Below are 27854 nucleotides of genomic sequence, written 5' to 3'. Positions count from 1 at the left end.
GCTGAACCGAGCACAAGCTGTGCAACTGGACTTCTCATGGACAAATTTCGGTAGCTATTACCTGTGTCTCTTTGTATGTAAGGAAGCTCCCCACGCTACAGTCTACTACAGTACACGTCAGGTAGCTCTCCAGAAATGTATAACCAATGGTCATACTTCCCATCAGAAGTTTCAAGGACTTCACCTCCAGAATGGCAGAGTGAATTAAACGAAACAATCCATAGCAACGCCTAGCACAGAAAAAAATCACATCACCACCACCACTGGAAATGAAGTGGGAGGGCACAGGATGAGAAATTCCTTGCACTCTCAAAAAAGGAGCTAGTGAGCATGCTTGGTACAATGCATCTTCACCAGCAAGTAAATAATTTTGTCAGACTAACATACAGCTTTCCATCCCAAATGACTTCCCTGCTTTCTGCAGAAGTAACAGTTATCTAGCGTTCCAGATGTCCTCAAGCTGCTTCATGGCCACTTTTTGGAGCAAGCATGTGGAAAATGTAGAACTGTTCCCAAAATGAAGCTAACCGTTTTACAGGAACTGCAGATGTGACTCCTCACAGGCCTAACACAAACATCGGTTTCCTTAAGTGTATTTTGTAAGTAGTCACTTCATTCAAGTCAACCACGCAAAAAAATCCTCAAACACCCAAACCAATACTCTTAGGAGAATGATAGCTTTAAAAAAAACAAAAACAAAAAAAAAACACACACCACAACCCCACTACAAAACACCATAACCAAAACCAAACCACATGCCCAACCAGTGTTTCTTCAGGACTTCTCTATTCCTACTGTTACAGGGAATTTGCAAGACTATTTCACAGCTCTGCAACACCTGCTGCATGCACGCCCACCCCACAGCAGCTCCATGCTGCTGGGTCATTGCAGGAGCCAGGGCTGACCCCACAACAGCTTCCCTGTAATGCATTACAAACACCGTTCTTACATTTGAGTTTAACACAAAGAAGCGGGTGACCATTTCACTAGTTTTGTCCTACTGATGACGTTATGAGTCAGCACTGTGGTAGCAGCCTGAAATGGAAATCTGTTTCAAAGCATTAACAGACTGAGAAAGAGGGCTGGTACAGACAGACAGGCAGCCCTGGCATAGTTGATGTGGGATACATTCAGAATCTCTACCCCACTGTGGACTGACAGCAATCTCCAGAGGGTCTTGTGGTTTAGGTTCCTTTGACTGCTTAAAAAAGGATGCACTCCATCTTTTTCAAGAAAAAAACTGACACATTTCAATTTCCTTTTCATTTCTAACATGAGAACACAGAAGTTAAGGGTAAGGCTGCATGAGGAAATACTGTTTCAGAGGTAAACCAACGCAAAATGAACATTGCTCCTACGATTTCAACAGGGATGACCCCCAACTTCAAGAGGAAAGACACCTCATTTACTAAAAAATATGCTATTATGATACTAGAGCTTCAGATTACAGGAGTCAAAGTAAAGCAACTTTTTTAACCCCACTAACTTTTCTTTTTTACCTATTTCTAACACTAAAAACCTGTGAGATTTTCTTTTTCCCCAGACTCTAAGGCATATGCTTTTCTCCAGGAGACTGAACCACTGCCAAAACCACACTGCTATCCAAGGATCTTAACACGCTTTGCAAAAACATTAATTAAAACTCACACAGCAAGAAAAAGGGAGTAAGGCTGGATCTTTTGTTTCACAGCAAGAACACCACAACCAAAAAAAAACCAGGACAAAAAGATTTTACAACATACCACCCACCATGCTGCAGAGGACTGCAGAGAGGTGACGCTGAGAGTGCAGAGAAGTGGGAGAGGAAGATTAAAATCCAGCCTTTTACCTCTCAGCAGTGCTTTTACAAGACTATGCTTCTACCATGCAATATTAGGTTGGTTGAGATTGAAAATGGAGATTTAAGAGCCAGTGGTCTTGATTCTGTCCCTCCTCTGCTTTCTCACCACACCTACACAATTGTCACATCCGAATACACCATCCGCACCATCCAAAACAAAGCCTTCGCTAATTATCAGATCTCATTATAAGGACGCCTCATCTGTACTTCTTTCAAGATTTATCACAGCGTCATTATTTCTCTCTGCAGCATGATTTCCCACTCAAGTATGGGAAAATGAAGGCAATAGCTATTCAAATGCAATTTGCAACACAGTCTGTATGTATTAATTTCTTACTGTCTTCTGGGAACATTTTCCTACATCAAGTACCTAATCCATAAATATATATCTATTTGCTCAACAAATTTGTGGACAAAAGAAAAGTAGAACTAAAGCAACAATTTAATTTCTACTGAATAGCACACATTTATTACTTTAGAATACATAAACACCACGCCATCAAAGTGAACTAAGGTTAGGGAAGCCATTAATGCATTCTCACCAATGTGGCAGGGTTAGAAAGTAAAATAAAGGGGACTTGCTCCCATAAGACATCATTTGCTGGTTTTGTAATTGTTATTTCCCTTAAAAATAACAACGAAAAGCAGTCCCTCAGGAAGCAGCGACTGATAGGTAGTTTCGCCAACAGAAAGAACAACCTGAAAAGCTGTGAGTTCAGCAACAAAACGGGTGATGCTTTCCTGAAGGCAGAAGGTCAGAGGCCACTGCAATTCACCACACACTGCAGCAGGTCTCTAACCGAAAGGCTGGCACACGTCTTCAGCATAGATTCTCTCCATTGGAGCCACCCAGAGCTAGGATACAACTGGGATAGAAGGGAGGAGGAAAGCAGAGGAAAGAGAGGAGCAGAGCTCTTTAGGCTCTGTTTCTTAACATAAATAGCTCTATATAAAAGACTTTACTGGACCAGAAAAACAGAAGACTAAAAAGGAAATCTGACACCCCTCATGCTCTTTGGGGTTTCAGCTCTTTGGACCCCAGTACATAACTGATACCACAGCTGCTAATCAGAGGAGATATTGTGGCATCCATGCGTGAAGCCTGCCTGACACCAAAGGCACCTCCTCACAACAGAAACGTTCAGAAGCCTTCAAATCAGGTCTAGAGACTGTAACCCCCAGTCTATTCTTGTTATAGAAAAGAATGTTTTCAGATCAAATTTGTTTCCAAAACAAAGGAATTCACCTCCTAAAGCCTGCCAGGCAGAGGGGAAGACAACATTCCTTTCTCCACTCTCAGGAAATTAAAGTTACCCGACTGCTGGGAGGTGTTAAGAAGCCTCAGTCTCTTCCTGATGCCAGTATTGAAAGGTGTCAAATGCCTGCACCTCACACTGCTGTCAGAGAATGAGCAGAGCACCACACATCCAAGCTCATGCAGGAAATTTATTTTGTCTCCTCTGAAACAGAAACACTTCTGACCACTAATACACGCAGCTCCAAGTTACTTCCTCTTTAGTTTTTTTCCTTTAGCTAAAAAGGAGCTGGTCCCATTGCTGAGTGATGGGTGCTTCCTAGTACAGAGCTGGAGAACCATTCCTCTGAAGCTGTTGCTCCACAACTGATGGAAAGAACAACCCAGCCCATAGAGGACTTCCCTCACCCAGCAGCAACCTAAACTACAATGCATCGAAGAGTAGCTATAGGATTGTCAGGTGTTCCTAGGGGCCAGCTGAACCAAAGAAAGCCCCCAACTTCACCCAGTGGCTGAAGAAAGGTCAGTCAGCCCTGGGGCTATGCCAGGCGTGGGGATGACCATGGCTACACACCTTTCAAGGTAGACAGAGGTTATGGAAGTGCACACCCTTCCCCTAGAGATCCAGCACCCCTTTTAGACTGTCTAGCCAAAACAGAGCAAGTCAATCCTGCTCAGTGAAAGGCACTCTTCCTACAGGACTTCGTGGATGGAAATCCGTGGCAAAGACAGCAAAAAAGATAGACATCCCGCTGGGAAGTACACTACCAGGAAAGGAAAGACAATCATCCTTTTCTTAAACTATGATTCATATTATCTTTGGTTACATTTTCACACAGTCATTCAGACTCTGACACAATGGGCAAGAAGCACCACATCAACATGGCAAAGGCAGCCTATCCAACATGCTCATGAAAAGGGAGCTGAGGTCTCCCAAAGACCTGATATAATTAGAACTAATGCTTCTGGGAGTCCAGCAGAAAGCAACAAGCAGCAAGTTGCTTGCTTAACATGACAGGAAAGTGTTGATATTTAAGTTTTAGGTCCAGTTTAAGTTTCAGTTCTCCCCTCATTTAAATTTGTTTGGCACTAGAATACAATAGTGCATAAGCATGAGCCCCTATCCAAAATAATTCAACTTGATCCTGTTTACCAGTTGCCAAGATAAAGCAGGAGGTTTTCTACCGTTTCATTCTCATATACAGGGACCTTAAACATTTGGTGGAGATACTGGTGGTATTTACAGTTGCTGATGTTTGTTGTGCTTTCTCAAAATGGCTGCAAGGCAGAATGAAAAGCATAAGTTTCTGAAGCTGCTGAGATTTTCATGGCACTTGACCAAAGCAAATAAATAAAAATAAAAACAGGCAGTCCAGACATACCCTTCTCCTTGGCAAAAGCAAAGGCAGCTTCTCTGGAGAGTCTCAGCTGTTGTCACTACACAAAGCTTGCCCAGACAACACAGTAAGAAGGTTATTACATTATTTAGTACCAACCCATGGCAATCCTCTGTGTCCAGCCAGGAATACTTACGAAATAAAGAATTGCTGCTGGATTCTCACACTTTAACACCAGTTTTATACCCCACTTCACAGTTTTTAGTTTTGTGTGCCCACACATTAACACTCAGGCACACAAAGGAAGATAAGAGACGCACAAACACAAGGGTTAAGTGGGCATACATTGGCCATTGAGGCCTTTAGGCTGGCAAAAGAAAGCTTTCCAGGCAAACCTGTCAGACCGCAGAGCAGCCTTCCAAGGGGAGCCATGGAGACGATCCACCTGGACACAAGGCAGTGCTGAGCCAGTCTACGAAAGGGATTGGGTAACTGGCTGTGCCTGATAACAGAGGACTATGTCTGATGAGCCAAGGAGTCCCTTATCATCTGATGTTCCTTTGACAGAAGGAAGGACCTTATTTTAAGAAGTGACCACCTGCAGACTATCTTCTGGATTGTCTTGGTTTGCTTAAGTTTTGGGGTTTTTTTCTTTTACTGAACCAGAGAGTTCTTGCTAAAGCCACAGCAACTCCCATCAGAGAAGCAATTTAAGAAAAAAAGCATTAACAGACTGGAAAAGGCTTTTAAAATTAATGGTCTAAAATTCACCAAGCCAAGTTTAACGTGAGAAGAATCCCCCAGGCAGGTTCAGCAAACCGGTCAGATCTGCACTGTTAGCCATCCCATTTGCCAAGCTTGCAGAGGCCCAAGTCTTGTCATGAGGATACTGGTGATGTGGAAACCTCAGCTGTACTGAACACAAACAGAGCTACAGTGATCGACACCAGCTGTTCGGTTGCAGTGACCCAGTAATCGTTGTGATTATATGTCCCAGTTACTAGAGGACTCTGCTAGAGGGATTAGCAGGTTGTGATCATCACACTAAGCTCTACTCAAAAAGCATTAAACGTGAGGACTAAATGTTCAAAATAATTTCCTGCTCAAGTACTTCAATGCTTGGGAGCCCTAATTGGCAGAGAGCATTACCGCTTCAGGTGATTGCACTGGGAATCCCACAACTCAAAAGCAGGTCCTGGGAGCACCATCTGGACTCACTCAAGAGCCCTACAACTTTACCCAGTTGAAAACTAAAGTCTTCTTCAAACATAACCTGGGGGATGATCACACCATACTGAATTCCCAGGACTCCTGCCTCCCCAGAAGCCTCCTCCATGTCCTGGTAGAATTGCCTGGGGGCTAATAACACACTGAACCACAACACCAAATCAAAGTCAGTAAGCTCAAACTATGGGCCACTGCAGGGAGGCGTCTTTCATGATGATGCAAAACATCTCCCTTGACTTCGATACAGAAACAGCTCCCTTTTTCAAGTTCTCACGCATGTGTTTCCTTCCTTAATAGTTTTTTTAAAGAACATATTGGCCATAAGATCTGCCACCTATTAAAATATAAGCTTTGAAGGTAGAAAACACTTATAGAAATTATCTTGGGAATCTTGCTGAGCTTTATCACATTTGAGTCTTCATTCTTTCCGTACAAGTGTGCACTTCATTACTTGGTAATGGAACAATAATTGCTCTCCAGTTATACAAGATGCACATCTAATTTGTAAGGGGTTTCTGAAGAGGCAATGACAGATGCTTAAAAAAATGAAATGTGAGAATATGAAACTTGTCATATAAAAGATAACGGTACCCACGGAGTAGTCTGCCAGCTGGGTCACAGTCTCAGCTGGTATAAAGGAACAATGCTGATGTTCCGTCTTATGTGTTCTTAAACGCTGAACCTGGAGCCAAATTAACAATATTACTTTGTGCTTTAATCTGTTTAAGTCTCGCAAATGAAGCGTCATGACCATAGGTCAACACCTGACATCCCTGCTTTCCTGACAGCTTCCTACACACTCTAGGTAAGGCTGCCAGCAATTCAGTAGAAGGCATTTTTCCCCTCTGAAATTATACTTCTTGATTATAAAGCATATGGAGTGGGAAATAAAGATATCAATCTATACCTTTTTCTTGTTTCTAAAACTAGATTCAATACAAAAGCTGATAGGAACTGTATTGTGAGGGACAATCTTGGGTTAAAAAGCATGATCTATCCAAACTTTCTCTATCCCCTTTTCTTCAACTCTGCTACTATGAACAAGGGCTCGGTGCAGCATTTTGAAGACCATGTGTTCACTCACAGCCCTTCCAGACGAAATGTCAACTCCCGACTCCGAGCACTGCGTTCGTTAATGGGTGGCAATGCTCACAAGATCAAGAGCAGTGCACCATCCAAATGCCATCTGTGTGTGCAGATGCAGTATCAACTTCCAACTAAGTTTGAAACACTGCTGTGCTAGAAACACAACAAACACATGGGAAGATCTCGTTCTTGCTCCATAGGGACTTACTATCAAATATATGCTAATTTTACTCTATTCTACCTGTTTTTACTCAGCAAACTACTGACTTTTATAATATGCAAATTTTGTGCCACAAAAATCAACTGTATTTTACTGTTTTGAGACAGTTTAGATGACATCCACAGGAAAAAATTACCAAAAAAAAAAAAAAGCAAACACTTTGAAAGCTTGCTTCACCTACTCTGATCTCCATGCTGTTTCAGACATATTATTAGCAGGACCCAACCTACCTAATCTGAGACTTGTTCAGATCCAAGTACATAAACTGTATCACAACAGTGACTGCTTGGCAGACGTACCCTGAGGAAGACCAGCCTTTCACTCTGTCTGGAAGAACGATAAAACAACTATCACAGACTGCAAAACTTTTAGCTAGGAGAGCCCTGTTCAATCTAGTGGGAAAAGACATAATGAGATGCAGCACTTGGAAGCTGGAATTAGATGAATCACACTAGAAATAGGCACACATTTTTAACAGTGAGAATAACATACCACTGCAACCATGCACCTAAGAATATTTCAAATACTCCATCACATTAAGTCTTTAAAGTCAGGGCTGCTGACAGATGTACGACACAGCTCAAAGAGAAATGCAGGCTTCACGCAGTAATTCCTATATGAAGCTGTGTCTCTTGCACCATGCTCCAGCTCAGATTAGATGATCATAAATGGTCCCTCTTGACCTTAAAGATCTACAATGACACTCATAGCAATAGTAAAAATATCTTCAAGGAGCTGTAGTACTGTACAACCCTGAGAGATCACAAACTGCCTGACAGTTTTGCACCAATAGTCTGTCATTTCCATCCCATACAAACTTCTCCGAGGGCCAGGGACAGAGACGGGCTGGGCACCTGGTATTCAGGTGCCAAATTTAGTCCCTTGCTCCTGGGTTGGCAGCAGCTGAAAGAACTGTAAAAAAACCTTCATGTACCTTGATGAAGCTGCTTCCTCCCAAAACATCAGCTGCCTGACAGTGTCAGGGACTTTGAAAAGAAAGAAAGAAAAATTAGTCTAACTCGCATTTCCCAGCAGAGTTGCTACAGTGTGGTCTTTATAAAAATAATGACAAAAGATTCTCTCCTCCCCGAATAACTAAGCAATTTTAAAATAGTTAATCCTGAAAACACTCTCAGAAGATTAGCCGTGGCTCAGCAAACTTTAAAGATGATAATTTTAAATTAATTTAAAGTTGAACATCCTTATGTTATAATGGCAGAGATGAAGAACTATTAGGGAATAATCTTGTTTACGGATCAGTGAACTCAGAAAATTGCCAAGGCACTGTGAAACGTATTCTTTATTCACACCTCATAATTAACTGACTGCTCTGCAGAGACAGGATGCTGCAATATTGAAGTCATCTTCGTTATTAGAAAGCTGCTCATTTGGGCTGGGATGCCACTGAGGGAATCTCATTCGGTTCTGGCATTTCCAAACTCCTGAGAAAAAGCACCTTTAGTCCATCAAAACAGCAGACTCCCAGGATGCAAGGGAGGGCAGAGAAAGCCTTTGGTCTATGACAAAAGCATGGCTTGTGCAGAGAGAAAAACACCTCCCTCCTTCCCTAATGCAGTCTGGGAGCATTTCTCTTTTAAAGGCAATTGAAAGAAGAAAATACAGTTCTCTTAATTAATTCACATTGAAAGGCGCTTTTCATGGAGTCAAGAGGCTAAATCAGATCAAAATAAATAATGCAACAAATAGTGACATGAAAGCCCTGGGATAGCAGCTATCATGGCTTGCACTGTCTAGATCTTCGTACTTAAAAACAACAAATGCTGAAGCTTTCGGCTTGTAGGAAAGGGGAGGGGGACAGGGGCGTCTTTCTTTTCAGCAAATTTTAAGAGAGAAATTGCCAATTCACTGGTAAAAATAGGAAGACTTTCGCTGAGGTAGATCTGGTTAAGATTTGGGAAATCCTTGATTAAGCCTCTGCTTTATGTCAGATTTTGTTCGTGAATTCAGGCAAGTGCTCGGACTTTCTGCCCTTTGGTTTCAAGGGGTAACGCTTCTCCCCAGCTGACGGAGCACAGACACTTGGATGGAGAAGACACACACACCCTAGGTCCTGGGCAGCTAAGACAGCAGCTGCAGCCCATTTGCACCACAACTACACTGCAGAGGAGAAGAGAAAACTGCTGAAGTCGAGAAAAAACAATGAGAAGGACTCAAGTCTCCTGAGGGGGTTTCTAAGGAAGCCCATGACCTTTGCCCAAGCCAGGTTACTTTGACTTATTACTCATCCCTAAATAGCAGTTAAGAAAGTGAAGATAATATTGTAAACCCACCTCTAGGTAACTGAGACCCAGACAACAGCAGCTACAGAGTTTGATGGTGTCGACTCTGGCCCTGAAATCAGCCCGGCCCATCTTAGCTCAGTTCAACGCCTTGCTCCAGCCTTTCCCTGGTAATAGGGAACAGGCTGGGCAGCCACAGGATGCTCTTCAGCCAAAGCCAGTGCACAGGATTCAAAACACAGTAATAAAAGATATTCAGATTTTCCATTGAGGTTTTTACTGTACATCTCAATTACCTACACAGACTGCAGTCAGAACAAAAGAATACATAATAAAGAAAAAAAGGGTGATGCCATAAATCAGCACTGAAAATGCAGCTTGTGAATAGCATAGGCATCCAGCACATTTAGAAAGAAACGAACAGAAACAACAAGCAATAATACACTGAATAAAAATCCAACGTGTCCCTGCATCCAGAGTAAGGCATCTTATTCCAAGATCTCCCCTTCCTCTGCCTAATTTTCAAAGGATCTAATAGAGATCAAAGAGGTACAGGAAGGGGTAATAATGCTCATCAGACACACAGAATGGCTTTTGCATGAGGAAATATTCAACAGAACAGGGCTCTCCACCCTGGAAAGGGAGTACATACAAAGATACTATAAAATTATGAAGGGCTTGAGGAAGTGAACCAGAGAAATTACTTTCTACTTCTTATCACACCAAGTCAAAGGGGTCCCAATGAAATTATCAGTTTTGAAGCAAAGGGAAAGATTTCTTCATACAGTGTATAATTAAATCACAGAATTCATTGTGACAAGATGTCCTCAAAGTCGGAGGAGAGAAGGGTTCAAAAAAGGGAATTAGGCAACTCCACAGAGGACAGGTCCACAGAGAGTCTTAAACACAGTGCTCCAGATAAAAAATCCAAATCCATAGACTAAATCACTGACTGGCACACGTTCAGCATGCACGATGAGGAAAGATAACCCTGTACTGGCCCCGTTTCCATTCTTTTCTACTCTGTAAGCATCTAGTAATGACCATAGACAGAAAACAGATACTAGAGTTAGATGGACCACTGGTTTGATATGCTGTTCCCACAATGTTTTTCTATGATGGTGAATATATTGTTATAGGTTCAATAGACAAATTCAAATACAAAGTAAAAGGAGTTGCTTGGGTTTTTTTCCTGAAGAAATATAATGCAAAAATTCCTGCATTTATATTCATGCATAGCACTAGACCAAATGCATGAAAAAATGCCTTCTGGGTGGAAAGTTATCCATCATCTCCAGTAGTTTATACAGGCAATGAATGAAGGAATTTGGTTTTCCATATTGAGTAATTCCATGATGAAGATACTATTCAGGATCATAAGCAGGGTCATGATAGTGAATCTACAGTACGACAGCCAAGATTAGCAAAGGAATGCTGATCAGTAACAGATAGATTAGAAAGACCAGCATTAGCAGCCATTTAGATCACAGACCAGGTGACAGGTTTCTAAAGATGAAAATTCCTGATGCTTTTACCAAAAACATTTGTACTCTAAGCAATTAATCTTCTTAAATAAATGTGTGACATAATTAACACTGGAGAGAATAGGGGAGAAGAGGGAGATGAACAACAGCAAACGAATTGAGCTTACCACCAAGATACAAGAGAAACATCTCTGCTTCAAACATTCACAGATAACTCACAGGCGCAGCAGTGATACAAGCTGCTGTCATGAGATTAGGCAGAGATTATGGTAAATGCAATTAAATCAAGCAATGTCAAAAAAATTCCAAGAGAACCTAAGGCGCTCTTGGAATTTTAGAGTAGCTTTGTCTCTGTAGAAATTCCTAACATCGTCTTGCAAGAATGATATGTGTAACAGTATTGCATGATCAAATAAAACTGCATTTTGTGGGAGAGGAATAAAGGCAATGTTCCCTTTTCCTTCCACCTCTGACTGATAATTACTCTTTCCTTGAATTTTATTTAAATCATCAGTAAAGTTCCTGTCTCCATGGAAAACAGAGAAGAGACAGTTTTTTCTTCTATCTTCCTCTTCTAAAATGAATACCCAGCAATTTTGTTGGCATCTTTCACAGGTTAAAAGGAACTGTATTTTCTTTCCATAGTTCTTATACTAATAAAACAAAAGTTCAACCATAGTTAGTTCCACAGTACAAATTTCATGCTTAGTATTTCCTCAATCTACAGCTGATTTGCAAAAGAGATTCATAGGTCACTAAAGGAGAGATTTGAGCAGACTTTCAGCCCCCAGCCTGAACAGAGGAGCTATGGCAAACATGCTGCCAACCAAAGCTCTAAACAGAAGGAACAACTGCATTATCCACATGGCAAAAGAATGATACATTCTTAAGACAACAAAACCTAACTTTAAGAAAGGAGGTTAAAAGGTTAAAAAAAAAATAAACAACAACCACAACATATTTCAGTGGAAGATTTTAGTTTAAGCCGCTCCATGATCGGTTGTGGCAGGTAATGAGAATCCGTAAGGCAAAGCAGTGTCGCCAGATGCTGCAAGACCTGTCAGACCTGGAAAGCAAACACTCAATAGGAGCGTTCCAACAGTCCAAGCACAAAACTCGTCTTTCAAGGCTCACTTTAGCCAGTATCTGAATTTCAGCACGGATGTTTGGGAATGTGGAATGCATTTAGAAGAGTCCCTTCTGCGCTGCAGCTTCCTGGACATTCACATTCTGGAAATTGCTTAAAAGAATAGCAACAAAAAGTCTGCATTTCAAAGATCTGCAGTTGGGAGAGAAATGTGCATTCCAGCACTTCCAAGCCAAGTAGAGGATTAAGGTTTCTAATGCACTAGTTGAAAAAGAATATTGGGATAACTGAATTAGAAATGTGAAAGTAGATTTACTATTCTTCTTTAGATTAAGTTGAAGATTACGTTTCTAGTCAGGGAAGGATCTATTCATCTTGGAAAGCATACAGGGAGGACGGTAGAAGCATTAAACACGCTAACCGATTTTGTCTTTTTAAATCAATATTAAATCTCAACAGCTACTTCACATTAAAAAAAAAAAAAATTGAAGTGACATTCATCACACAACTGGAACCATCCACCTAAAGTCATATTTGATGAGATTGGTGTTTTCACTGTTTTGAGGAAATGATTGCTTGTGTCAGTCTGTGAAAACCTAAAGCCACATAACTTAGTCTTGAGAGTCTGCTGTGCTTTACTTGATACATGCTGTGATTACCGGGTTCAGAGGACACATGGACCAGCTCAGAAAGCATCAGTCACTAATGAGGTAGGTAGGTAGTTACAGCTGAATCCTGAGAACAGCCTAAAAGTTTCCACTAGATGTTCAAAAATGTGCCTGGAAGTCAAAGCTGTAAGAAAGAAATTGTTCAATTAGATTAGCTCTGGGAAAATACCTGCAATAATTTGGGTATCATCTGTCTTCAGGTGTTTCGGTGGTTTTTTGTTTTTGTTTTTGTTTTTATCTCTTGGGTGACTGAAATACCATTCTGTGTCAAACTAACCTAGATTTACTGCAAGGAAAATGAGTTGGCAAGCCATTAAGGTTTTTCTGTTTCTCAGCTGCTGTTAATTCCTTGACACTGGTTTACAGAGCTCTCAGAGAAAGCCAAAGAACAGGGACATGCTGCTATTTCAAAAGCTGGTTTAATGAGACTGCCATCAACTGTGAATAGAAAGGCAGTCCTGTGAAGTAAAGGGAATGAACAGTCTCCTGTGAGTCAGCTCTGGGACACACAGACTGCACCTACAAATTGGGGATTTCCAATTAGCAACACAGGGAACAGAAGAGGCTGACATAGAACGAAGTGACTGCAACTGCAGGGTTTAAATGCAACTCTCATTAGTGAGAGAAAAAAACCCTGCTCCCTCTGCACATCAATGAATAAGTGATCAGCATCTTTCAGAAGACAGAAAAAACTCCAAAAACAGACGTTAACTTTTCCTCCTGATTCTGTTTTGCACAGCTTTGTCCCAGGCACAGTTTCCACTTGAATTCACAAAAGTTAATTTTCACGGACTAAATGAAAGTAAAGGATCTTTAGAAGGCTTCCCTGAAAAAAAAAAAAAAAAAAAAAAGGCTAAAACATCTTAAGTCATCATCAGCTAAGAAAAATAACATCAGAGTAAGTCTTGCTCATTTTGTCTGATATTTAATGCCCATGAAACCAAACTACTTGAGTTTATTTGCTGCTTACGGAAATAAACAGGGCCTGTTGATCCTGTCACACAGTAATAGTGCAGGGGACATTATTTACTTTCCACTTCCTTCTCATAAGGATTCAAAAAGAGGGAGAGATGTTTTTCTGTACTGCATGACAAAAATGACTACGTAGAATAGCAGCTAAAACGATCCAACGAAGGAAGTCAAATTTAAAACGGAGCCTCTTCTATTCAGACAAGCGCATGCACAAGCGCCTGCTTTTCCATACACAAATAAACCAAGGGCACAAGCAGCTGTGGCTCTGTGCCACACCCAGCACCAGAGCAGAGCCAGCTCCTGGCTCTCTCCTCAAACCCAGACAGCAAGCACAGGGAAAACTCCTGAGTTAGGTACAGGATGGAGGAGAGCCGAACCCCCAAAGCAGGAGAAAAGAGGCCAAAAAGAAACCAGGCTTTGCAGCCCATGGAGCAGAAACCCATGCAGAGGGGAGGAGGAGATAAGCAAAGAGACAGTGTGTGCTGATAGCTGGAAAAAAAACCCAGAGGGACCTTGCCCACTGGCAGGGCAAAGCTCTCACAGCAAGAGGCTGAAGCTGAAAGACAGGAGGAGCGAGGAGCACATGGAGGATGCGATACGCAGTACAAGGACATAGGTGGGGGCCCTTGAACCGGCTGAGCAAGGACTTCAGGGCCAGGAGTACAGGAGGTAATGTTCAAGAGGGACTTTATCACAGTAGCTTTTAAGGAAAGCAACAAAATCCAAACAGCAAAGCTCGAGGAGCAAAGATTGGAAGCAATTAAATGACTAAGGAGAAGCAAGCAAGGGGAGAGATGAAGGCAGGCTGGAGTAGATGATGCAGGACAACAAACTGTGCAGAGAAGAAAGAAGGGGCTGCCAGGAGAAGCTGCACATGCTGGGGTTTATTCCTCTCTGAGTCTGGAAGGGAACATCATGTCATTGTGCCTCCTCTGTCAGCAAATATCTAAGGGGAAAGCCCCCCATCTCTTAATACTGACTCCTATAGAGCACAATCTACTACTGCCACCAGCTAGTCTGCTTGCTCAAGCAACAGATGTCGATAAAGTGGATCCAAAGGTTTCAGTCCAACTGTTCACACCCATGTGGCTCCCCACTGTAGAATTTTTGGCTATTCCCTTTACTTATATTGAAAACCAAGGAAATTACACATCCAGAAACTATGCCAAAAGTACTTTAAAAGATTACAGACTGAAGCAACAAACTGTGAGGAAATACCAGAACTTGGCAGTTTGTACACAGAGAAATTATCAAGAAGTTAATCTGTCTCAGAGCAGGACTTGAATAGCATGAAGTAAGTAGGGCATGGGGCCATGCTCCGGACAAGGAAGAAACAAAATATTGAACAGTTGCTCGTTAAGTGAGCACCATCCATTCTGGGCAATGAATAGAGCAGGGATCACGCAGGAAAAATGTTATGTGATAGTGTAATTAAAGACTGTCATAATATAAACACACAACAGGGCCAAAATTAAATCAGGACTTTCTTACCTGGTGAGTGGATTATTATGCAGCCTAATGATGTCTGAACATGTCTTTTTGTGTGTGCATGCAACATTAGTCATCACCATACCAAAGTGGTGGTGTTTTTAAATAAACTTCAGTTATCAAGGAATTAATTCAGTTACTTGTATTGAAACATCACTTACAGATTTCAAAGATTAGGACACATAATGCCACAAGCACGGATAAGGGAGACAGTCTTTGGGTTTTTTGAGGGGAGTCTTAAAACAACAACCACGTGGCACAAACAGAGGTGGAAAATAAGCATGCATTACTACTGTGCCTCATCTTCCAGCGCACAGTGTGGGAAGAGAGATGTAAATATTTTCCCAAGATTACACAAGGCGTTCTCTGGAAGACAGTCACAGGCCAGAGTATGTAAATCCTTGACTAAAACCAAGGCTTTAAGCACAGGGGCACCCACCTCTCACATGTTTCTAGACCCTAGCAGAGTGGTGGCATCAATACCATCTGAGCATGACAATAAATATCATCACTGACTGCAGGCAAAATAGAAGAAGTTTCATGTATTGCTGCTAGCAGAGATTTCCTAAAAAGACAGGACACGGACACAGCAGTAGCTACAGCTATTGCTCAGACTCACAATGGAAAAATGGTCTAAAGAGCTAAGTTCAGAGAAGAGTAAACCACAGGCCAAATCCACCTCTGCAATACACCTCTCCAAAGGGGGTCAGACTTCATTTGTAACTTAAGTGCATGAAATAGCAAGAGTGGCAGAGCCTTAGCAAACCTGCTAAAATTTTAAAAAGTTTGCAACGCCATAGAAGAAACATCCCACAGTTACCAGGATAACAATGACACTTAGCTAATCTGTCATCTTTCATCACACACTGTGCCTTCCTAGGCCTTGGGACTCAGGGTCCTACTTGTCTTTCGGGGTGAAACCGTGTTGTCCCATTCTCAGTTGAATTTTAAACATTAATTCACCAAAAAAACAAATATCGGCCTACAGCCAGCGACAATTCAGCACTTCCTTTTCTCTGCTTTCACACGGAGGCAACCTAACACCAATGTTTGCTCAGAGCATCACAGACTAGGAGCTTGCTCCTTTATTTTCAGAACCTCACAACCCTCAGGAGATCACCAGTGAGAGAGGAAGGAAGGGAAAAGCCTAGGCTCACTCCATTGCTTAATGCTCCAGGTTACTTATTTTGCTTTCCTAGAGAAGAAAGTAATTTTGACTGCTAAGACTCCCAGACCTTTTTCACCACAGGCTGAATCCCAAACCAGGCCACTGTCCCGGAATTTCTCCCCTACCTATTGCTGTGGTGTTTGCAAAGCCCGATATTCCTTCCTCGCTATTTTGCTGTTGCATGGCAAGGACCGTTTAAGCCAGCAACAAGTATCCAGGTTTTTCTTTTGTTGCATGCTTGCTCCTGACCAAAATAATATATTAATAATAGTTAGTGTTTTCTCAGAGGCACACAATGATTTTTACTGCTGTGCTTTGTGTATGAATAAAACCACCACTGACCTTCAGTGTGCTTGAACACAACTAAGAACAACTTACTAAAGTTTAAGAAAGTTGTACCAATCTAACAGAAAGTGTCTTCCTCGCACTTCCATAACCCAGGAAGTTTCATACTCTGAGCCACACCTTCCTATAAAACTCCCTCTAACAAATTCAAGAAAAGGTAAATTTTACACATGTGAAATCCCATGTCTGGGAAACAGGTCACGTTATTCTGCCTACATCAGTTATTAATCTAGGAAACAGCATTTCACTGCATGGCAAGTGGATGCATTAGAAACACAGCTGAGATTTCTGCTTTTTGAACAGAAATTCCATGTTAAAGCAGAAATATGCTACATTATCAAATTAGTCAAAAAAAAAAAAAAACAAAAAAAAAAACCTTGCCACACAAGAATTGGAAATGGAAGCACCCAATAAGGAAAAGACAAATCAACACCAAGCAATTGCTACGTGGTTGCCTGTTATGTGTGCCTAAGCTTTTCCCCACCTCTCCCTCATTCTCCCTTCATATCGGAGAACAGAATCTGTTTCAGCTCAAGCACTGACCATGCATGCTGCGCGGGGACTCAGGGAAGATACGTTATGACCTCAACACACTTTTCCTCACAGTATGTCAATCTTAGGGTCAGCGCAGCCACCTCTGGAATGCACCACTTTCTTTCCCCTGCTAGTGCAAAAGGAAACAACACTGCTGCTGGTTTAGTCATCAGATCACATTTACCCCTGCTATAGCCTTAAGGAATTCTTTGAATTTTGAATCAATGGGGTTTTGTGCCTGGATCCCACAGTGCTAATAGTAGTGAGCTCCCTCACTCTTTTTTGCACATACGCAGAGATTTAGAGTGATGCTGTTGGTCACAGCTCCAAGTACACCTGCTTCTTCTCTCATTCTGTCACTTGGCAAAAAAATTAAAAAAACCCCCAAACCCAAAAAAACTAATGCAACAGCTCATGTACATTGAAAATGGCAGCATTAAACACCAGTCTATTGTCCATTCTAAGTGAAGAGCCTCACCAGCTAAATCACCAACAGCAGATGCAAGAGAAATCAGTTTCTAGGTCACCAAAGAGAAACAGATTTCTGTTCCAAAAGTACACATGCTATTGAGGAGTCTTGTTTTTCAAGAACCTTAGACTGAGGGCCCACCACAGGCTCATTTACAAAGCTCAAAACCATCAGGGTGAGCATGTGATATGAGGGTGTCCACAAGCTGGACAGCATTTAGCAATGCTCAGCGTGAGTCATGACTACAACTATATGTAGCCTTGGATTAAAAAAAAAAAAAAAAAAGTCAAAAAAACAGATCTTGGTTTTCAGTGGGTTCAGCAAACCAAAAAAAGAGAATGAGTGACAATAACTATGGACACAACTTGCACAAGTGACTGTGACAGGTTATTGTTTTACATATATCATCCTTGTTAAACATATTCATGGATTTAACAGAGTATCACTGTGGTGAGCAATGAGGTGTGGGCACTGATACTGCTTTTTAATAAGACACATATATGCATACTGCACCGTCACTGAGAAAGCACTGAAGCTCTGGCCTTATCCCAAACAGAAATAGAAGCCTGACGTGAAATTCCTGTCTGCCCTTCTCCATTTGTGTCATACAGGAGGGCACGTACGGTCACAAGCCTCTTTCAGGTCTTAAAACTCAGGGAGAAGGATCAAACGCGTAAGAGACCCTGGTTACCTCGTTTCAGTAGCATACGCCAGCATCCCCCAAAATTGCAACAAATAGCGGTGATAAAACTTATAGTTTCATCCAACCTAATTCATTCCTTACTCCTCAGGGCACCCAGGACTGCAACCCACACATTTACTGGATAGCTGAAGATAAGAGCAAGTGACAATAATAACAGAAATCTCTCTGCACCAAGAATTTACATAACTAGCTCCAGTTACTGCTAATTAGACTGATTCCCTTCACTCCCCCATAACGTTTTCCTGCATTTTTCCATTAGTTCTAGTAGCAAGATAAATACCAAATAATTATTAAATAGAAACCTAGTTGATTACATTACAAGTACTTAAAAGTACAGGTCAAGCAGTGCATAACTCCTTTATTTTAATGAAGACCTTGTAACTAGCAACCTGGTGCACTAGATAAGGTACCTGACGCTACTTCACTGTGTCAAATCTGCCCTCCAACTTTAGTTTTTGAAATACGTAAAATCTTTTCCCCTCCCTTTTCCCATGAAAGAGACTCACATGAGTCAGAGAAACATCGTTTACAGACGAGAAATTGTGTAATTAATTTCATACATTTGACAGCAACTTCAATTTTTTTCCTATCTTTCAAAATCCTTACTACAGATGAATTTTTGTTTAAAGATGGATTGTTTTTTAATAGAGTAGTTGCCTCGACTACTTCCTACTTCATATCACATAATACACCAACAGCACTAAAGAAAGTCTATGTACAGAAAGTATTTCAACTATTTTAATCCAGTGGAGTCAGCAAATGGCAGTAAGGAGAAGACTGCAGTTATACAAAAAGGCAGTGGTCCTCAGACCTCCACGTGTTGTGGACATCCTTTTGAGAGTCAGTGAGCTGCAATACATTTAATCTCACTGTTCCATACAACTGCAAGCATGCTCCTTGTGGTTGCGAATTGAGAAGATCTCTTGAAATTACAAAAGCTGTAGCAGCACATTTATTTTTTATAGCGACCAGCAAACACTGACATTAGACAAGCAGGCACTGGTCAAATTGCCCAGGCTCTATGAGGCTATTTTTTCATGCAACAATAAATTATCCAGCCTCATCCTGCCTTCCGGGGAAACAAGAATTCAGAGCAAGGGAAAAAACTAGCAAAGAAGGTTGTCAACAGTGTTTTAGAGGAGTTTCTTTCAAAGCAGCATCCGTTAACCCTTCCCAGGCTTTCTCCCCCAAGGCTCTCAGGCACAACTCTCCCGAAACAGTGTGGCACTAGTCTTCCCCCCCAGCCACTGGGACCACACCAGCTCTACTTTCGGCATCCCACAGCGAGCCATCACACAACAGGCTGTTGCAAATGCATTGCACGCAGTCGGTCACTTGGCAAGAGAAGCTGAGCAGCTTACACCATGAGAGCCCCTTTTTAAAAAGAAAGCAGCTATGCACACGCAGAGCTTGATTTCCCATGTGCAGAAATCTTTTACGACACTTGAAGAGGCAGCTGCCGAAAAGCCAATGCCAGTTGGCAGTGTGGATGAGTTCCCTCTGAAGCCATCCCACGTGCACGGTCTCTGCAACATAACTTCTGCAGCCCCTCCTGAAGAGGCTGGAAAACCAGAGGCTTTCCCCTCAGTGTAAGGAAGGGATGTCCCCAAAAGCGGGGGCAGAGGGAGGGTGCCTGGAAGAAGGATAAAGCAAAGGAGGGAGGGAAAGGAGCAGCAGGAGGAAAGAAACAGGAGTAAAAGAAACAAGGAACAAGAAAACGGAACAAGACAGGAGATTTTTTTTTTTTATATTGATACCCTCCACCATTGTTTCTGTTTTCCCTGAGGGATACTAACACAAATATCAAAAAGAACAAAAGCATTGAAAGAAACATGGAGAGAGCAAAGGCCAGGAATAGCAGCTGCACCAGTGTCTGTGCTCAGGTTACTCTTGCCCACCAGGTCCTAAACTTTCAGAGGCAAGATGTTAAAGGAGGCACTTGGACAGCCCATTCTGGCCTGGCATATCAGAAGGAACCAAGGTCACCCACACTTTCTAATTGTTCTACTCATTTGGGGATAGAGCAGAAGAAATTAATTCAAAAAACAAACAAACAAACAATTTTAGAAGCTGTTCCCAACAGCCAGAAGAGTCTCTGCAGCAGAGCAGCTGGCACTTGCCCACTCTGAAAAGCCTTGACTTCCTCACCATTTTTGTATCACAGGTTCCCATACAGAGAGGCAGCACAACCAAACCCACTCCCCATCCTTGCTAAAAACAAAAGCAAAAACCCAACCATCCCCAAGTCAGACCAATCAGACAAAGCACCTGCACGGCAGAAGCTCCTGAGTGGGTTGAACCATTTAAACTACAGGCAGAAGAAACAGACTCTGTGATCTGAGAAGTTACAGATCTCATGTAATGCCTATATGCCACCAATACTGATGCAGCAAGAAGATTATTTAAAAAAAAAAAAAAAGAAAAACCACCAACAACAAACAGCTCCCACTGAAATGTTTAATGAGGTGTGTTATGTGGGAATAAAACACTCCCTATCCCAGGTTTCAGGAGTACTGCATGGAAGCAATTCAAGTGCCAACCTTTAAATGATCAGAGAACTTCAACAGGTAATTCCTTATCTGCTTATGGAACAAAACACTTTCTCCAAAGAATAGGTAATGTTGAGCAATTCATTATATCATAGGTCTCAAAATTAAATAATACTGTGAGTGTTTTGTAGTTAAAACCAGAAGTGAGCAACAAAGAGCAAGCTGGGCAAGGGCTACCAGGGAGATTGTACAAAGGTGGAAAAAAAACACACTCCGGTAGAGACCCACAGTGTGGCTGCTGAGTCACACTGCTTTAAATGCTCTTACTAACTCAGTACTGTTCCACAGGAGTAAGGGCACCAAGTGCTGGTCCTGTGTCACAGCGTGGCCCTGAGTTAGGGAAAGTCCTTGTTTCCCCATGAGGTGAACAATGAACATGCCAAGAACTGCTGGACCTGACCAGTGAAAATCGTTCTATTACAGCCTGAGCCCGGTTCTCACCTTTATGGGCACATTCTTAGACATAAAGCAAAAGTGGGCATCACCTCTGCTTTCATATACATACATAAATATGCATATACACACACATCTACATGTATGTATACCTACATGCAGAAATTATACCCATAGACACTTGTATAGAGAGATATATAGCAATATCACACAATACCTCGCTTATATCGCACTCACCTGACTTTAGGCACTACTGTATACATGAACATATTCCCCCTCTTCATGTTCAAACTACCATTACAGCTTTGGCTTTCTCCACTGAGGAGAGCATTGCCTATCAATATCACATTAGGACAGAAAGTCTCAGGACATGGACAGTCCTCAGACTTTTTCCTCTTCCCAAGCAGAAGAAACGCACTTTTTGCTTCCCTCCTCTTTCTTCCCTTGACCCTCAACTTCCACCTTCCCCTCTCTTCCCTGCCCAGTAACATAAGAAAAATTAGAGCCTATTTCAGGATAAAAATGTCTAAAATACAGTGAATGACTTGACATCAGCTGCAAACCAGAGCGGCAGGTAGCCAGCAGTACCTCCGAATGGCCCACATGGCTTTGCTGGGCACAGAAAGGCCACTGCTCTGCTGTTCCTCAGGTGACGCCGGGTGGCAGGAGCTCCAGGTGCCCCGGTGAGCAAAGCGATGCTTCCCGTTCTCCCGGCTGGACAGAGGGACCTGCAGCGAGGCAGAGGGAGAAGCTGCAGACTGCCGGGCAGGTCTCTGGTGGATGCCTCCATTTCTCCTGATTGCGCATGCAGAGAAAAGGGAAAAGGGAGGAAAGGGGAAATAAAAGGTTTTAAGGATTTTTATTTTTGATATTTACTTACCAAAAGGTTGAACATTGTGAAAACAGCACAACATGGTATCTAGCTACAATAGACGACATTTTACTTAGTCCAAAACACAAAGTCTTTGCATGCTGGGAGCACAGGATTTATTGGTTCCTAACCAGATCTAGAGCAAGAGACCCAGCAGCAACAGAAGATAAGCGCTCCTGTATCAAGCTGTTCTCTGGACCTCTGGTGAGCTGGGAAACACTGCGAGAAAGAATGTGGTGACATCCCTATTTTTTTTCTGCAGAAAATAATTGGCATTGTGCCTCATTTAAACAGAAAATAAATCTGTACAGGTTGGAGGAAGGAGCAGAAGGGGATGAGTTTCAGCAGCATGCAGAAGGATGCTGGTTTTCTACTGCCACCTAAAAAAAGTCAAATACAGTCATAAAATCCTGAGTGCCACAAACAGAAAAGTGCACAATACATGCAACCAGAGCAAATATGAAAATGCAGCACATCTGGACTACAGAGCTTCATTCCTGCAAGCTAAATAACTGCCACATCTGGGTAACCGGATGCCAGGGAAGCAAAGAAATAACCTGAAGAGGCCACTGGAATGTGAACCTATAGGAAGAGGGAGATTGAGGGGAGGGAGGAGGAGGAGGGCACAGATTTTTCCCCTTGATTATTTAACATTTGTGTTACCTTTAACCAGGCAGCTCCTGGAACACACCTGGCTGTCTGTAAATGCAAGCATTAACAGGCGTGCTTGGCTGTGGATCCCCAGTATACTCCTCCCTGACTACTTGCCCACCAGTTACACCACTATGAATTTACTTATCCAGTCAAAGCAGGAGAAATCCTCTGCCAATCCATTATACCTGCCCTCTGATTGCGACTGCTGCTAGAGGGGATAGAGGGAGGACAGGCAGGGCCCAAAACATGGTCCATCCCCAGTTAGCACCTAGACAAAAGGCTGAAATGGGAGGGAAGCCAGGATGCTCCTGAAAAAGAAGAGTCCCTCTTCTCCTCCCTGCATTTGCTGCTCTTGCATTGTGCCAGCTCTAGCACTCCCCAAACCCTTACAGGAGTAGATTTAATTCACTACCGCAGAAACATCAATTCAGTGTCCTTTTTTATAACCTAGATACACTAGCTCACACAGGGGTGTGACAGGCTCCAGAGCCTGTGGGGCAGCACCAGTGGGAACGTCAGAAGCAATGGCAGGAGTGAGACCTCCCATTCTCAGTGGCAGTAAGCCCTTCTGTTCACTCACGAGTCAATAGATCTGCACCAGGCATGGTTTGGGAGAGAAATGGACAAAAACCAGCTTCTATCAAACAAAAGACTTCTGACTTTTAATGGACATAGAGAATAGTACAGTTATTCGTGATACTAAGTGGGTGAGGGATACAAACTTCAAAGTAATTGATTTTTCTCCAGTGACTGCTGAGAGCTTCTAATTATTCCAATCATTCCAGAACCAGATGGATATTTTCCCTCTTTTTCCATTCTGTAAGGACAGAAAGGATCAAACCTGATTTCACTACTAAACGTCATATGGTATTTCTATAACCGTGCCATTGTGACTGAATAATCAAGCAGATGCTGCAAGTGGAAGGAGTTAAGCCAGGGAAATTTTAAGATGCTTCAGTCAGAACTCCCATGGAAAAAAATAAACGTTAGTCTTGCCAGAGCGAATTGAGCATTTTAGAGACCAGTTCTAAACATCTCATCTACTTACCCAGCAAAAGTTATCAGGCAGCAATAGAGTAACAACAGAAAAAAAAAAAAAAAAAAAAACAGAATGAAACCTTGGTGCCTTCCAAATTTGTCGAATGTGAGTCATCTAATTCAGCAGGGCAAGCCTATCTCCCACAGTGCTGTATATAATAATATATATATTTTGCACACCCAGGTGGCAACACTTGAAAAGCACAGCAAGCACAGCAAGTTACTTACAGTTTGAGTCCATTGCAGGAGAGGGAAAAGAAGTCATAAACCAAGCACACACCAAACACGGTGACTCCAGTTTCTTTCACCAGCATTGCACACGTCCCAAGGAATAAACTAAGCAGCAAAAAGAATGGGGAGGCAGTGGGAGGGAAATGTTCCCCGACATAAAGATGATCCACACTCCTGAAAAATAGATTTAACACAAATACTTTTAACTTCTCTGTTATTTTCATGTTCACTACATTCACACAAATATTGAGTCTCTTTTCCTTAATTTCTTAAGATCCTGGTAATAATGACACGAACAATCTACACTGTTTGCTGATACATGAAGAGAGGTTTAGATAGAGGAAGGGCAAACACAAACACTGAGAGGTGCACCAAGAATTCAAGCAGAGAAGGAAAAAAGACAAGTGGACTTAAAACAGTCAGAGGAAGGCAGGGTAAGTACAAAGACAGAAAGTGCAGAGAAAACACCTGCTTTTTGTCATCTAGAACACACATGCTTATTTTTCCTTATGTGATAAAACGCACCATGCAAGCAAAAATTCCTCCATCCCACCCACACTCCCCTTGGTCAAAGATGTGTCCTAATCATTAATAGGCTGGGTGGGGATGAGAGGGAACAAGGTAAGAAAGAAACAAAAATCAAACAAGCTGATTCCTGTGTGGTCACTACCCATTTTACACCTTTGAAACCTTCTGATGAAAACAGCATTATAGATGTATAGCAAACATCCCAAGAGGGACATAAACAGTTTTTCCATGTGGCCATGATGACACAGTGCTATTCCTAAATGAAATAACAACGCAAAAGGGGCAGAAACCCCATCCCAGTAATTTCTAATCTATACTTGTTCAGTTACAGTTTTAGGACACAGACCAGATAATGGTGCCAAATTTTCATCTGAAAATTATGACTAATGGTCTAGACACAATCCTTAACTCCCCCAGACTGCGTATTTTTGGAGTGTCACAATCACAGGATGTATTCCAGAGGCAGGCATGTGTCCGTTCTTTACATACAATTTGTCTCTGTTGAAAACATTTCTTTATAATTTTTAGCTCTTCAAGCCCTCCTCTAGTGTACAGTCAGCTGTAATGTCAATGAAAGAGGGGACCTTAATTGTTGACTTCTCTTTTTATGTTTATTCATTCTCATAAGTGTCACTTCTTTGGCACTGGGGCTGGAAACAGGGGCCAGGGCACTCACACATACCCTAAGTACACTTACACCAGCTGAAAACTGTTAGTTTTCCCCTTTGCCTCCTCCACAGACTAGAGCATCTCATCATATTATCACAACTGATAGAAAGGATCCATACCTATTATAGGAGAGAAAAGCCAACAGAAAGAGTAGACACGCGAGGACATCCGCTCTGCCTACTATACCTGTTACCTAAAAGGAACAGACACACACAGGTGTAAAAGCACATCTATAAAAAGGCATGCACATTCAGTGACTGTTACAGCTGCTACTATTATAAGCTTTTTCTCTTTCAGCATCACCCTCCCTCAACATATTGAAATGTTACTTGGTTAGTGGAGGATATGCTCAGTTTTGTCTGCTGCACTTCTCACTTGGCAAAAACAATGAGTAAGCCAAGAGTCACATCATATTTTACATTCTTATTAACATTAAATATATAAGATTAAATTATATAAAGTTGCATAGGGAAATGCCAATTTTAGGGATCTGTTTTAATTTTGTATAATAAGGCTTAAATGAGAAACACATCCAAATCCTAGAACTGAGATTTGTTAAAGAAAAAGACTAATGAAAGAGTAACTCTTTGGAGATGATTTATTATATAAGAATGAGTTAATAATTAATATTTTGATAAACTTTATCACCAAAAAAGTGACAGAATGGTATGTCACTTATTCTCTCTCTGAATAATCTGAGTTTGCGAGAGTTTTTTTCTAGATATTAATTAACCAAATCTTTTTATAAGAAGAGGAACACAGAAGAAGAATGTATAAACACTCTTTTTACAAAATATCCATAAATATCTAAAAATTGCTCATAAAGCAAATAAAAGGTGCTTTGAAATTTCACCTCTTTTGAGATTACCTAATTAAGCTATATTCAGTGCTCTGGCTTTTTTTTTTAACCTTTTTAAATTCTGACTCTGTCAAAAATAACCTCAAAGAATGCCTCTTCTAAAACCTCCCTTATAATATAAAGCTGTATTATCAAAAGGAGCCTAGCTGATTAGTTCACATGAGACGGCACAGGGAGTAACTGTAAAGCTCATGGCTTTTTGTTATTAAGGTAATCTCTCCTCAAAAGTTCTCAGCCGCAGCAGCCGTTTCCCTCGCTCATTTACAAAGGCTCCTAACGAGAGCGTGTGATGCCAATGGTATCTCAGCTAACGAGCACATTTATTTAAGTATGAACAGCTAGACATCGTATTTCCTTCCCAAAGACAGCAAGACTCATTTTATCTGCAGAAGTACATCCCCACGCTAACAGACTGCAGTTTTAGCATGAATATGTCTTTAAATGTTTTCTTGTAGCAAACAAAAAAATATCCAATGAGCTGTTGCTCTGTAACCTTACCATGACATTTATTAAACTAACAATTTTTTTCCTGAAGATGCTACTCCTAGCTTTTAACCGAAATCAACGTAAATTAATCCATGGGCCACATCACCTCTCTCTGAGAGATTTCATCCAGAATACACACTAAGGCTCCCTTCACTTTTTCTCCCTTAAACTGATGACTATAGGAGACGACTGAAGGCATGCAACAATGTCCCAGCAGGACAGCGCGGCCTCACTAAGGTCTTTGGTTCCAGAGACTTGACATTTTCATCAGCTGAATGAGTGTCCATTTATTCCCAGCATCGCTGATTAGGACCATCAATTAGAATTTAGTGCCTGAGCAAAAAGATGGCAAGTATGGATACACTTCCTTTCTTAATGATTCCTGCAAATTATTTTAAATATAGTGTATTCTCACCTTTGCTCCTCCACAGCAAAAATTACAAATACCATACTCTGTATGACTCAGAGGTTTCTTTAAAAAAAAAAAAAAAATTTAAAGCATGCATTTATTTTCAGCTTCTGTGTCACCATTTTTTTTTTTTTGTGCCACATACTTACAGCCTCAGTGTGAATGGGATGCACAGCAAAGAACAGCGCCGTGACAAAAGCAAGTCGACAGTCCTTGAACACAGCTTTGTCACAAGTGTACATCAGCACGAGAGTCACTAGACAGTGTAAAATTACATTCACTGCATGGAAATAGAAGGGGTTCATACCAGCCAGCAATATGTTTAACCTGTAAGGAAACAAAACAGAATTACTAGACAGGAGAGCTCTTGTAATTCAGGACATCTTTAAAATACTCTAAATTATGCTTTTGGCCTGATTTGCAGTCTTCTAATGTTAAGTGCTATTAAACTAATTAGTGAAAATCACTCTGAACTTCTGCTTTATCTGATTAAAGAGAAACCACTTCCCCAGTTTTTAAAATACATGGTTGAATTTGGCAACCTTCTTGACACAGAGATGAGAGAGTCTTGTGCCCTCCCGGTAAAGTTTACTGCAGTGAGACAATATCTGTCCTTCCTTAGCAGCAAATAACAGTGGCCAACATCAGAAGCATGGCACTTGCCCTGTTGGCACCTTTTGCGGTTGTCTCGGCCACGTGGCAGCTTTACAATGTGGGTAGTTATTTTCTGCTATGGAGTAGATGCTTTTGCTTGGGAACAGCCAAGACAAGGACTCAGTAAGGAGATGGAGCATCTGCTTGGCATTACAGGCGCACTTATTCCCATTTATCTTTCAAAATTTTTTCACATCCTGAAGGTTAAGCATTTATTTAAATGCTTTCCTGATATCACTTTAACTTTTTACTGACACTAAGAAGATGGCCTAATAGTAGCATCATTTTTATAAGGACATTGATGTTAAAGGTAACTTGGTTAACATCACCCTAGACTCAATGAAACAATTAGGGTTCATTATTTGTGTCAATCATAAAAAAAAAAAATAA

At 41.5% G+C, this 27854-nt stretch overlaps 1 protein-coding gene across 1 annotated transcript in view; it reads right to left on the bottom strand.

The window, feature by feature from the left end:
- Positions 1–27115, bottom strand: part of LOC104471237 (transmembrane and TPR repeat-containing protein 1-like) — a 57346-nt gene extending 30231 nt beyond the window's left edge. Inside the window, exons 1-4 of the mRNA XM_010086505.1 lie at positions 26960–27115; positions 25176–25249; positions 23857–24033; positions 21654–21860 (exon numbers count right to left, since the gene is read on the bottom strand). Of these exons, the coding sequence (XP_010084807.1) occupies positions 21654–21860; positions 23857–24033; positions 25176–25249; positions 26960–27115 (614 nt within the window). The remainder of the gene's footprint in view (positions 1–21653; positions 21861–23856; positions 24034–25175; positions 25250–26959) is intronic.
- Positions 27116–27854: the final 739 nt, after the last annotated feature.

This window comes from Pterocles gutturalis, unplaced genomic scaffold (genome assembly GCF_000699245.1).
Source record: "Pterocles gutturalis isolate BGI_N339 unplaced genomic scaffold, ASM69924v1 scaffold8336, whole genome shotgun sequence".
Lineage (NCBI taxonomy): Eukaryota > Metazoa > Chordata > Aves > Pterocliformes > Pteroclidae > Pterocles > Pterocles gutturalis.
This window is presented reverse-complemented; position numbering and strand designations above follow the sequence as displayed.